At 34.4% G+C, this 14037-nt stretch overlaps 1 protein-coding gene across 5 annotated transcripts in view; it reads left to right on the top strand.

Annotated features, from left to right (window-relative positions):
• Positions 1-1118: 1118 nt before the first annotated feature.
• Positions 1119-14037, top strand: part of NLGN4X (neuroligin 4 X-linked) — a 139709-nt gene continuing 126790 nt past the window's right edge. For 2 of the 5 annotated variants that reach the window (XM_086609555.1, XM_086609560.1), the window contains exon 1: positions 1119-1590. In XM_086609555.1, the coding sequence (XP_086465681.1) occupies positions 1119-1590 (472 nt within the window). Of the gene's footprint in view, positions 1629-3988; positions 4005-8058; positions 8085-11587; positions 11609-14037 lie in introns of all 5 variants that reach the window. The other 3 variants (XM_086609567.1, XM_086609582.1, XM_086609573.1) reach the window with 3 other exon arrangements.

Here is a 14037-nt window from a genome sequence, read left to right on the forward strand (position 1 = left end):
TATTGTATGAATTGCCTTCTGTCTGAAAATTAAAAGTAGGAGCATGCAAGAAGATAACGTTATGTATTTGGAACACAGTTTAGGTCAAAATCTGACTTCTGAGAAATTGTGTCATGCTTTTTTTTTTTTCTTTTCAGTTTCCATGGTTCCTGTTTGTCAGACATAGAACAACGAAAATAGATGTGAAAACCAATAACTTTGTATCTAATTCTGACTAACTCTGTTCTCACACTTGATTTGAAGTAATGTAATGCTATTGCATTAACTTCTGAATCAGATGGAGGTAAATTAGGTTGTCATACAAAAGAGTAGGCATCTCTGTGAAAAATACTATATAGAAGTTGTATCATAACAAAGAGAGATTATCCAATACAGCAAAACATTTAATGAATATTTGATGTGGAAGTGCAAATATGCTTTAAAAGGAGATGCTGTTTATTTAGGGTAGAAAATACCCTGGAGTTAGCACTTAAATGTGATACCCTTCCTGAAAGCAGCAATGTTTGGACTGTGGTTTGGTTTGGAAGCATATACGGCCACAGAAATGTTTGGTTTGCGGTATAACCTCTGACGGTTTGTGGTTTCAATTTTCAACTCTCTTACCTTACATACATACCTTTGAACATATAACTAAACATTTATGGGCCTTGGCATGGAAGTAGTGTATGAATTTAACTGTCTGATTTGGGGTCTGATTGTTTGGGGTTTTTTTTTTAGATTTAAGCCAATATGTCTGTTGATTTGAATTTTTTGTTTTCTTTTGGCCACAGGCTGACTGAGTGGGCTGGACTTCACTGAAAGGAGCCATTTCACTGGGGAAGTGGAATAACTGCTTGCTGGGAGGTGCTGTGCGTTGTCAGGATTAAGAAGGTGCTGAAGTTTGGGATGGGCCTTAGGGGCAAACACTCCCTTGTTTCTTCTGACGTCAGGATTTGTCTACGGCCAGTCAGCTGAGGCACCTAACACACATCAGCTTTTGGTTTTTTGCTGCCTGAACATTTTCCCTCACTTCATCTCCTTTTGACTACTTTTTCATTTTATTAGTTTTCATTTTCCTTGACTGATTAATTTTCTCCTGGCTGTGGAAAAAAAGAGCCCTGCTGATGTTGATTTAAATAATGTCGAAACCAATGGGACTCCTATGGCTGCCTTTGATCTTCACCCCAGTGTGTGTCATGTTGAATTCTAACTTCCTCCTGTGGATAACTGCACTGGCTATAAGATTTACTCTCATCGATGGCCAAGCACAATACCCAGTTGTTACTACAAATTATGGCAAAATACGTGGTTTAAGAACACCTTTGCCCAATGAGATCCTTGGTCCAGTGGAGCAGTACCTGGGCGTTCCTTATGCCTCTCCTCCAACTGGGGAAAGGCGATTTCAGCCTCCGGAGCCACCATCATCTTGGACGGGTGTCCGCAATGCCACACAGTTTGCTGCCGTCTGTCCGCAGTACCTGGATGAGAGGTCACTGCTCAACGACATGCTGCCAGTCTGGTTTACAGCCAATCTGGATACCGTGGTGACATATGTTCAAGATCAAAATGAAGACTGCCTGTATTTGAATATCTATGTGCCCACAGAGGATGGTAAGTACTCTAAGGACCACACAGCAGCACACTCGCCAGTTTTGCCCATGAGTAGTGGCCAGGTCTTTGAAGCATCTTACTCAGTTTCCTCCATGTTTTGTCTGTGGAACTGGACCATGCCTCCAAACACACATTATAAGTAATACTTTGTAGATTGAACATGCTTCCATGAATTCTCTCTCATGTTTCAGTGTAACACCAAACCACAATTTCATTTGCAGACAATCACCAGGGTGCATAAGCCAGCCTTAAGTTTACATCTGAACTACAGATGAGCATCATTCACAAGAGAGGAAAGGGGAAATAAACATTAACCAGAAGTAAAATATTTATTTTCCCATGCATGAATGGTACAAATACTGCCACATACTATTTTTTAAAGGAGAATTTCCCTTATTATTTTTTCTTTAGTTTTATTATAATACCTCTTAGTCTACTGTTGAATCTACTTGATTTTAAAAGATAATAAAAAATTGTTATAGTAGTTCAGTCTGCAGATTATTTCCAGAATTTTTACATATGAAACTTTTCAGTTCAACTTGTTTTTCTTCATTCACTAAATTTAAAATGAAGTAAACATGATTTTATTATCCAGAGCTGAACAGGTGGCCTTAAACTTTCATCTATTTTCTGCAATCCTTTCTCAAGAGGGCTACTTTAAACCACCTGCTATAGACAAAAAGGAATTGGAAACACACAACTCCTTGAATATTTTCATGATCTCAGTCTTAAAACTGCAAGCTTTATGGCATGCTGAATGTATCTTTTGTGGTTCTGAATGGTATTGCTTCCTACAGATAAGACGATCTGTTTTCATCAGACCTCAAATGAGTAAAGTTTATTCTGTATCACAAGGAAATAAAAAAATTTACTGGCAATTATATTTAATATTCTTCTAAAAGCTAGTTCTTCCAGCTACTTAGAATGCAGTTACCGATGCATAACATGACAGATTTCTCCCAGATATGCAAATCCCTTCACTTTAGCTGAGAGTTTGATTTGCATAACCAAGGCATTGTTATTTCTCAGTAACCATACTCTAAATATGCAAATCTTGTGCTTTGATTATTATAATCCTTCTGCCTTGATTGGTTTCTTTACTCAGAATCTCCAAGCTATTTGCCAGCAATAAACATACCACCTTCTTTTCCTGTCCTCATCAGCTGAAGCAAAACCCTGAAAGCTAAAAATAAAGGGGTGAGGTTTGGGAATACTAGGAGCTCTGTGAACATAAATACTACCAAGCTGCTATAATGAAAAGTGCTCTGAAAGAAAAGCTGTGTGTATGGGGCTCTGTGTGTGCATGTGTGTGCATGTGTGCATGCGTGTAGACAAAGGAGCAGCTCTTTCCACTTAGTTTTCCTCTTCTAGTCTCATTGCACGGCGTTTCACTCCTGGGATAATAACATCGATAATTCTTTCCCCAATTTTTTTATATTCTGGATTTTATCCTGCAGCTTTTAATTAGTCAATAGGATAAGTTTGACCTAAGAAAGCATTTCGAGTTAAGATTTTATTTGTTCTCACTGAAGGAATATCAGTTCTGCTAGCTCAGTCTTATTTCAAAATCCCATGCTAATAAATTCATATATTCCTCCAATATAGTAATAAGAAGTTTCATCCATTAATTAAGGAAGACAGGAAACTAGACATGGAAAAATTTATACAAATGTCAAGGAAAAGAATATGTGATATTAAATGGGTAATAATAATAAAATACCTGGTGCTGAATGACTAAGAACTTATAAATTTCCTCATCTTGTGTGTAGAACATAATGGCTTTTGCTGTTAGATTAAAAATAAAGGACTGATAAATTTATTTTTACCTATTGTAGACCTTTTTGACCACTTAATTTTTCAAAAAGGGTGTGTCTTACTCTTCCTCCTGTTTTAGATTTTTTGTTACACTAAATAGCATGTAAATTGAGTCAATTTTCTTTTATATATCCTCTTCGAATAATAACGCCATGCATAAAAGAGTATATAGCTGAATAATGAGAGACAAGGTTTGTTGTCAGTGATGAGCTGAAGGCAAGATTGTTCCTGTACAATATGACAAGCATTTTTAACAGGTCCCAATGGGGAATGAGAAGCTTGAAAATTGGTAAATTGAATATATGATATTTTATTTGTATGCTGTTTATCTTATCACTAGATAAATATAACTGTGTGGCTTTTTTGGTGAGGAAAATATGCAACCTTCTGCACATAATTAAGGAACTGACCTACAAATCACATCTCCTAAGTCAGTGTGTCTCCAAATCATACTAAACATAAATAGCTTTAAATTGTAGTCCATACAATCTGATTAAACACATTATGCTTCATTATATGAGTCTTAGTTGGCAAAAATAAGCTACGTTGTTATGGAGACAGACCATGAAATTAGTTTTTGAAGCAAGATCTCAAAGTAAGTGACTTTGAGTTAAATTCACATTTTCCATTCTTTCTCAAGTACAGATTTATTTAAAAGAGCTTTGAAACTCTTTTGTGTCTGGAAGAAAAGGTGGATGGACTCCCCCGAACCTAATTAATGTTCTGACTATAAAACTTAGTCTGAATCATTTTATGCTATTTTTTTTTTTTTTTAACTTCGATGAAAAGAATTGATGAACAACTCTAATGAATTAACTGTGTTCACATTCAGTGCTTACTTCAAACCAATTCTAGTGAATGAGTAATCAAAATGCAGCTCAGGTTTGGTGGGGTATTTGTTTTGTTTTGATGGGGTTTTTTTTGCACTATATAGCATGACCTGTTTCTTATCACTTGCCTGGTTTGGTCAAAGGGAACCAAATTTTGATCATGTACTTTGAATAAAGAATTGAAGAATAAATGCACACATGTATTCATCTGATTTCAGAATTGCTTCACTGGAATTCTGTCAGTATAAACTAATGGTAATAACAGTAGAATACAATCACTTTAACTGGGTAGATAAGAGTACTTATTTAGAATAGTTTGAAATGTTGCTGCTTCTGTCTGAAGAAGTACACTGAAACTAAATGACATAAAATTCTACAGTTTCTCAAAACAGTTGGAGCATCTAGGTAAAGAAATTCAAATGCCCTGTTACACAGTTTATATCTGTATTAATCATAGACTTTCTTTTGACCCGCAGGATTCTGCATTTAAAATGTCAAATAGCAGCAGAATTCCATCAGAATTTTCCATGCTAAAATGTTCCTACAAAGCAAAAGGTATCTTTGTTTTTAGGAGCTTTTTTTTTTTTTCATTTTAGATGAAAAGATTATTTATGATAGAAATCAAAGCACATAGCTAACAATATTTCTGCAGTTCTGTCCATGTGGATTTTATTTTTTTGCTATTATTCACTAGATAAATGGTTTGTGCTAACACTTTCCTTAGAGTAACATTTATATTTCAGAGAATCTAGAGTAGCTTGAGAATTTCAGTGTCTGTTTTTCTTTGCCTTTGGAAGGGAAAGAATTGTGACCATTATAATCCATTGAGATTTTTTTTTTTTTTTTTGTCATGGTAACTATAAATAATTATGTAGTTTTTTCAAAGATACACAGTACAAGCAACAAAGATAAAATTTAGCAAACTGCTTTTATTTTATATCTCTAACCTATAATCATAAAAAATTACTCAGAAGTAAAACAAATAAAATATTTATAGTAAAATTATCATTTTCTTCAAATTGCTTTCTAAACATTTGGCTTGATCTTCAGAATCATTTGTGTGGGTATATGTTGTCTTTTCTGCTTTTGCAGTTACTATAAACTGTAATTTTCCACAAGAATACTTGAATGTCAGTTTTGAGGAGGTCATCTAGGGAAATGATATTGAGGACAGTCTGTTTATTATAACTTCAGTCTGAATATGGGTTTATCTACAGTGGAAATACTAGATTGAAGAGGACACAGACTGTTAATCGGCTGTGCTTAATCCCTGGCCTTTATCATTTGAATCTGTGGATGCCGAAGGAGATTTCTAACTCCTATCATAACTGGAGAAAAATATAACAAAAAATGAACAGAAAAGACCCTTAATTTGGATTTCTTTCATGATAAACTTCAAAACTGTATTAATAGTAAGGTAAGATAAATAAATAAATAAGTAAATAGATACCCTCCCCCAAAAAAAAAACCCCACGATCAATTTTTTATTATTATTATTTGTTTGTTTAAAACCTGCTCTGTTGAGATTAAAACAAAAAAATAACAAAAGCTGAATTTCTGTTGTCTTTGCATGATCAATAGTAAGCATATATACTTCACTTATTTTGATACATGAATAGATGGTACATTTTACACAACTGGGCAGCTACTCAACCACTATATGTCTGTTAGGGATTAACTAATGAAGTATTTAGCATCTTCGAAGGTTTGCTCACTAAAAATGCTCAATGAGCTCGTCTCATTTACACAATAATAAATACAGCTGAAGTGACAGTAAAAGGTAGTAGGCCATGATGCTTTTTAAGGCTGAATGAGTAGGTCATGATTTTTTCATTAGTTTAGGGAAACGGAGAATATTGTGATTAGTGATATATTTAAATGTGGGCTACCAGGAAGAAAAAAAAAGTCTTGGACAAAAGTAAAGAGATCAACAGTGTGCCTTCTCTGAGCAGTGATGTGAGGAAAGGTACCTGCATTTTTAGAGTCGGTGTCTATTTGACTAAGAAATAAAGAAATGAAAAACTTCAACAAAGCTGATAAAGACAATGTGTATTAGGTGATTTCTGTATTTTGCATACTGTGCCATTTTTTGTTTTAGTCAAATCAAATGTCTGCTTAGTATATAGACAAGTGTTCGCAGCTTTCTCCTTGTCATTGCTGTTGAATTGCAGTGTCTGTTTAACTTGGAAAAAGTCTTTTTATCATAATTATACTGATAAAATTTAAATTATAAATAATTGATTTTTTTGCCTATTTTTGGTGGGATGAAGGAAAAAAAATAGTCAAAAGATGAGTCCCATCTTTACAATTATTTGATGGCATGGAATAAAAAAAACCCAAGGTATTCAATGGCTTCTTTATTAATATGAGGAATAAAGGTCCATACGTAAAAATAGTAACATAGTGAACAAGATACGTGCAAAATTGTACAACATTGTTTTTGTTGAATTATTAGTAGACAATAATAGTAATAGTAACTTTTATTTGCTAAATAAACCTGAATTTCTATACAGTAGATTTTCCTAAACTGTATTTAGTTGCAAATTTCAGTAGAAGCATATCTGACATTTTCAGGTAATCTCAAAATTGCAGTTGTTCTCTTATTTCCTCACTACTTTTGTAAATTTAAATAGTTACTTAAGTAATCAAATTCAGGATTTATGTATATAGCTTTAAGAAAGTAAGAATCCAATATATCTTGTTTACATGTTTATAGTTTTGATTCTTCCTCAAAATCTTTGTTATGTGTTTTTTAAAGTCAGTTATAATTTATATAATTGGTATAGGAATGTAGAGTTTTACTTGTGTTTTCTGAAATATTTTTAAAAGCAAATTAATCAAACAGTTATACTTTAAAAAATATTTTAAATTTGTTTTAAACATATTTAGAAGTGGGGTTTTTAGTAGATGATAGTGTTTGAACAGTTTCATATTGCTACTAATGTTTTTCAGAGATAAAACAGAATATAACAAGAGTTTGTTCTCAGTTTCAAGATGGTCAGTTTTTGTCAATGACTGGTTTATTTTTAACCTCCATCCTTTCAGTCAATTCTTTGTCTTCTTTGGAAAAATACAAATTCATTATTAATATTCTCCTGTTGTTTAAATGCATTTCAGCTTATACTGTACAAAAATTATACATAATAAGACATATCCATTTGTAAAATGCCTGTATTGCTTTCCAAAGTGAGAGGGATTAATAATAGATAACAATTACAATATGAAATGATAAGGTTGGAATTACTGCATATAATCCCAGATGAACATAAACACAAACTTTTCAGTGATGGAGAGAAAATCGCTCTCCATTGTGAAAGATAAACTCCCCATTGTGTCAGAGTGCCTCAAGCCAATTCTTTCACTGTTAGGGTCCAATATGTCCCCTCCTCCTAATCCAGAAATATTGCAGCATCTGTGAGAAAGAAGAAGGCATATGTTTGACTATCCTCTGCCTACCAGGATAAAGCTGTGGGTAATCCAGGCCCTTATTTTTCATTCTTGCTTTTAACAGTCACAAATACCTTCTGACACCAAAGAACAAGACTCTAATCTAGATGAAATAAAGTTCTTAAATCCTTAGAGCTAAATTCAGATTTAGTTGCTGATTTCAAAACGCTGTCCTTCCCTCCAGGAGTTGCCCATTCCACAGGCACTTTACAGGATTGCACCCAAATGGCCTTTTCAGGAACTGATACGCAGTGAAGCCTAGCGAAAAGACTCAGCATTCAATATGACATTATCTAATCTGAACAGGATTTTTAGCACAGTTTCCTAGAGTCTCAGCATTGCCTCATATTGAAAAACCTGCTAGAATGGGGGGGAGTGTTCTTTAAAACACAATGAATTAGTGTTTCTTCCGCAAAGACAAATTAATGTTATCATCCTTTTAGTCAAAGAACAGTGCCTTTGGGAGATGTAGAGGCTGTGCCATTTGGCTCAGTGACGCAAAAGAAACAATCTTTAGTCATGTGGGTCATGAGACAGATCAGACAGGCAATTTTACTTCATTTTGCCTGTTGCCTCCCACTTGTCTCTTCAGGGTGTTTTGGATTGGTTTTTTTTAATGTATTTTGTGTTTTGAGGTTTTATTTGTTTTTTGGTGGTTTTGTTTTGTGTGTTTGGTTTTTTTTTTTATACAGTTTTCCTCTGCACTCCTGCAAAACATGTCTTTGTACGCTGCTCTGTTTCACTATGTGTCTTCTTGCTTTCTGACAAAACACAAATCAACATGACACCTACTAACACTGAGGCAATGCCTCTGTCCTAGGGCAGTGCAGTGGGTCCTCAGTACTTCTGAGTAGTGAATAGTGTGGAATATGCTCGGGTCTTAGCAGTGCCATGGCTGTACCATTTCTATTAGTTTTAATTTCCTATTAAGGCTTTGTGATCTCATTGATCTTCCTTCAGGCATTTTTTTGCGTTGCTTGGAAAGTTATTTGCATCTTTTCCTTAAAATTTGGTTGTTTCCTGTACTTAGCACATTAATAGCAGCTTCAGACAAAGCTGACGCTTGCTGAGTAGCTCGACTAACTCACAAGGCTCATAAATCGGTCCGCATCTGTGGAGATACTTAAAGGAATTGTCTCCACATCAATGTCGTAGTCATAGGTAGTGCATGAACCAGGCAAATTTGCAATTCTATTGTATAAATGTTTAGGTATTTACAATATAAATTAACCCAAATTTGAAATAAAGCAAATGCTCATCATTTGCTCCTCAGAATTCCTGACAAAATTGTTTACAACTGAAATGAAGACAAAAACTCCTGAATATAATAGCTTTTTTTCACAGTACTTTGGTTTGTCACCCTTTTTAGAGTGAAAGAATATCTCCAGCATTCAAGTCTTTACATCAGTGCTTCTTGCTTATGATTCCAGATAAAATTCTTAGAATAGCATGTGATCAATTACATATGCTCACAGTTTGTGATAGTATTAGTTGAACGTACTAGTTGTTATCCAAATACAAAAAAAAAAGAAAAAAGAAAAAAAGAAGAACGTTAAAGATAGCATATTTCATTTGTGTTTGTGATATCATCATCTGAGAGAATATAGACAAATTTATATTCTTAAGGTTTAGGGCTTTTTTAATCTGGATGTTGCTTTTGGTACCAAAAGAGACAAACAATAAGAAATAATTATTATAAAACCATGAAAATGAACTAATGCTTACAGCTATCTAGTGCTGATGTGTTAAAAATCCATTACAGAAGTGTTATAATAAAAGGAAAATTTGTCTTTTACAGTTCTTGCTGTAGGCAAACTTATAGTGAAGAATAAATTTACTTGCAATCTAAGCCAAATTCCTACACTATATGTAGGGAATTTTAGTCACAAATAGAATTTCTCGTGCCTCGTTCCAAGATGCTTATTATTGCTGGGTTAATGTTAAATGGATTTTTAATTGACAGGGTGTGACATATTTAATCTAATGGAGAGAAATTACTTTGTGCTGACTCAAATGACTATCTGATTAATCACTGGTAATGTTTACAAGGCATCATAGCTGGAAATCATGGATACATTGTCTGATTTAGTAAATATGCAGTAGGGCAAATGAAAACCCAATCCAAATATATACATTTCATCCTCTTACAAATAAATTGTGATCAATCTATCTTTTATGTAGTATTTTTATCGTGGCTAGGAAATTTCAAATAATAATTCTGCATCTGTAGTGCTGCCCCAATGGTTATGCTTTCACTTGCTCTTCATGCTTTATTCAGCCAGCAGAGGGAGCACAAGTTACCAGCAAACTCATTTTTTCTGCCTCTCAACATCACCGAGAGCGCCGCAAATTATGCTGGTGAATACAGTAGTAAAACATAAGAATAGGTGCTGGTTTATGCCCTTTAAACAGATAGGAAAAGATCCTAACCACCTTTCCCGAGCTGAAAATTAATAATGTTGCGAGTGTGGGTTCTATTTTTGTCTATTGAGGAATTTATATGTGGAATAAAACCTATCCAATCAAAACATACCTTCACACTGACAAACTTACACGAAACTAATTTCTTGTCATAAAATAATAAAGGCTTGGATGAGAAGCATACTGAGAATGCATCAGTTTGTAATTGAATAGCAAATAATAATACTTGCTTTGAAATTCTTACAAGGCGTTTGAGGGCAGGTTTGATTCCAAAGTAGAGAATTTGATCTGTTCGGTTATGGAGAGTTAGTAGAAGCATTCCTACATAAAAAGAGATAATTTTTTTCCTTCTAATTTATAACGTCAACTTAGACAGAGGCAGATTTTTTTTTCAATTACACCAATGACCCTCCATTTTCTATAATATGGTTATACAGCTGAATCAAGCAAAACCCCAAATTTTACCGAGACAAAAATGTTAAGTATGCTGAAGTTTCATCCTCACCGATAGTACAGAGTGTTTAAAGTTTTTGCTATCATCATATTAGAATTAACAGTATAAGTAAGCTATATTAAGTCAATCAAAGTGCCAAATTACACAAATTTCAGAGGGCTTCCCCTCCAAAATAACTTGCTTCCAGGCATAATGTATCTGATTCAAAAGGACTAGCACTTTTATGGTCTTGCTGATTCCAGATGCTTTTATCAGGACTCCCTCTACTTAAACAATAGGTCTTGTGCTGCCTTCAGGGAATGGGTGCAATAGGATGAGTTGCAATTGATGACTAGGGTGTGTCCTTGAGAGTTGGATCAAATCAGGTGCTTACTGTGATGATGCATAAAAAAACATCTATATAAAATAATTGCTATACTTTGTCACTAACAACTACCTCAAAGTGTATTGAAGTCAAAGAAAATGACACAAACGTTGAACAGAAGAGAGCAGTTTAGTATCACAACCTCTCAGTGGGAATATTTTAATTAAAACAGACTAAAGAAAGAACTGAATACAAATAAATGCAGTAACATGAACTCAAAAAATGAGAAAAGTTTTTGAAAATCATACTGTATGGTTTATTCTTTATTTTCATTATCAAGGGATTATCTATAATACATTCAGTCTTATTCCAAGAACTAAATCATAGTAGATGCATTGAATAGGTAAACTTTTATTAAACTTTTCATATTATTTATACAGAATTTGGGCTGACGGGGAGTACATGAAGATCCTAATGTGCCCTACGGTGGTACATTAGGGTTTTCTTTAATTTAGCTGTTGGTTCTTGTTCTCATTTTTCTTTTTTAGCTGAACTACTCTTGCTTGAATTTTGGTTGCGTCCTCATCCCACACCCTATTGTATAAATATGCCCAGCAAGTATTTGGGATATTGAAAATTCAAGAGGGGAATAATGTTCAGATATCAGAAGTGTCAGTTCTCTAAATGCATACAGTGGCCTATAAAAATGCCTGAGCATCTAGGAAGCCAGTGAAAGATGTCCGTCATGTAACATGGTTTTAAGTCTACTAAAAAAGTTGTATTGCTTAGGTATACTGGTCTGAGATGGTCTGAGGGCATTTCTAACAGAGAGGGATGTGAAATAGACTATCCACTACCTTTGTGCCTTTGTTGCCCATTTAGAAAATGAGGATCATACTTATTTTTTCTTATTAGCATGGGAAACAAACTATAAGGAAATGTTTCTGGGTGATAAAAGGCTCAATTTACTTCTTATATACTTGCGACCTAAAAGACTACATTCTTACTTTTATTTGTGCGCATAGCGTTTCTTGGGCTCTATCTTATTCCTCTCATAATCCATTTACTGGCACTACTTTGCATATCATTGCATTGTATTGTAACCTTTAAGCAAAACTCTGGAAGGTCTAAAGGTCAAGAGATTTGAGAGCCATTTTACCGTCATGATTTTAAAGAATTCAGTAAAGACGTTTAAATCTAGGGCATCTAAAAGAAGATCTGACTCATTTACTGATAGAAGAGTGAAGCCTTACTATCAAAGTTTACGTTTAATTCTTTACTCTCAATCTTCACAAAGTAGAGTCAGAAATGAGATGGGAGATAGAACTTTTCCAAGAGATAAAGGACATATATCAGACTTATGCCAGAAAAGGATCCTAAGGCATTCAAATACTGAAAGATGAGAAAAACTTTGTGATTGTATAAGGCATACAAGCTGTCAATGCAATGTATTTAAATTTAGAAGGGATCAGCTAAATTACTGATGAATGAAAAAAGCTGTTACTAATATGTGATGCATAGATAATAGATTTCTTTCATAAAGCTTACCAAAAGCATGAAGTCAGAAATGTATTTTGGAAGAAAGTATGCTGTTTGCAGATGCAACATAGTGGCTTGGAATGTTTCTGTGAGTCCTTTAATTTTCTTCATTATCTCTCAACTAATAAAGAAATTACTCCTGAGTACAATATAAAGTGTTTGCTCTAGCAGATCTGCCAGCTGGCTATGACCTAGTTGGCATAACCCTTGCAGATCAATCTGAAATGATTATTTTTTGCATGACCTATAAACACCCTCCTGAGACTGGACCTAATGTGATATGTGCTTGTATGCTGGGTCCAGTACTTTGGGACCACCAGGTACATTCTTTATGCATGGAACTTGTTTAATGCCCTTTCAGTCAGCCATGACCATGTAGACTGGTGCTGACTACGTGGTCCTGTGGCTGTTAAACAACCCTCACAGGGAGCAACCAACTGCTTTTGTTTTCAGAGCTTAACTCTTCAAAGGTATTGTATTCTTTTTGCATGCAGCACACTTACTTTGTGTAGAACTAGAAAATACTATTTTTTACACAACTGAAGAGATGATTATTTCTGGAAAATATCACATCTTTCCCTGGTTCTCATTTCCTTAGTACAGCATTTGGTTGTGTATTCCCTAGCTTGCTTTCACTGATCAGTTAGCTGTAACCTAGTCCATAATCTTGATTTGATTTCGAAGTCTAAATGGTTTCATGGTGAACCCATTCCCTCTCTACTGGCAGGCACATTGCTCTGTCTTCCCCACAAATAAGAATGACTGAAAAGCTTTCAGGCACAATTGGGCTATTGCAGTATGAGAGATAACTACATGAGTTGATTATGTGCACATTCTTAGTGTATTATAAATGCCCTGACTTTTAACCTAGATGTAAAAAACACTAATGAAGGATGCTTAAGCTAATGCATTTTATCCTATGTTTATTGTGAGTTTAAGGTACACATACTATGAACAGCCACAGTTTATCTAATGCACTGTAATGGTAATGATTCACACTCCGAGAATTTAAACATGTGTCAGCTCTAGTAATCAAGATGACATATGAATATGTAATTGGTAATTTTATCCCAGTTGTATCCAAAGGTTATGTGAACTTCAGCTGAAATCGAATAAAATAGCAAGGGCTAGCACTCTGTGTGTTCATCAGCATACAACAAGGGTGATTCTCCCACCCCCACAAGATATATGGATCAAGTAAATTAACAAAGTTTTCTGTTTTCTTATCAATAATATGAATTTGGTCATTTGGAAATCACAGACAGATTGTACCTGTGATTTGCTATGTTCTTTGTGGAAATTTTGAGACCATCGTTTATTAGCACTTTTTTTTTAGCAACACAGAGAGTAACATACTGCTGCAGCCTTGGTGCTACTTACATATAGCCTATGATAGTTCCTGAAGTTTATGAAGAAAGAGATTTAAGAACCTTATGTATTGTTTTCCAAAAATATGTTGGCTTGCCTATAGCTCAGAAAGTACATACACTCTTGTGATTTTTTCGTGAACAATGAAAAACCACTAACCTGTGTGCCTGATAACTGCTCTGAAATTACTTTCATATTTGATTGATATTTCCTGTAAAATTACCTGTGTGCTCTGATAATTTGCATTATGGTGCAATACTCCCTACTGC

Source organism: Tauraco erythrolophus, chromosome 1, assembly GCF_009769465.1.
Source record: "Tauraco erythrolophus isolate bTauEry1 chromosome 1, bTauEry1.pri, whole genome shotgun sequence".
Taxonomy (NCBI): Eukaryota; Metazoa; Chordata; class Aves; order Musophagiformes; family Musophagidae; genus Tauraco; species Tauraco erythrolophus.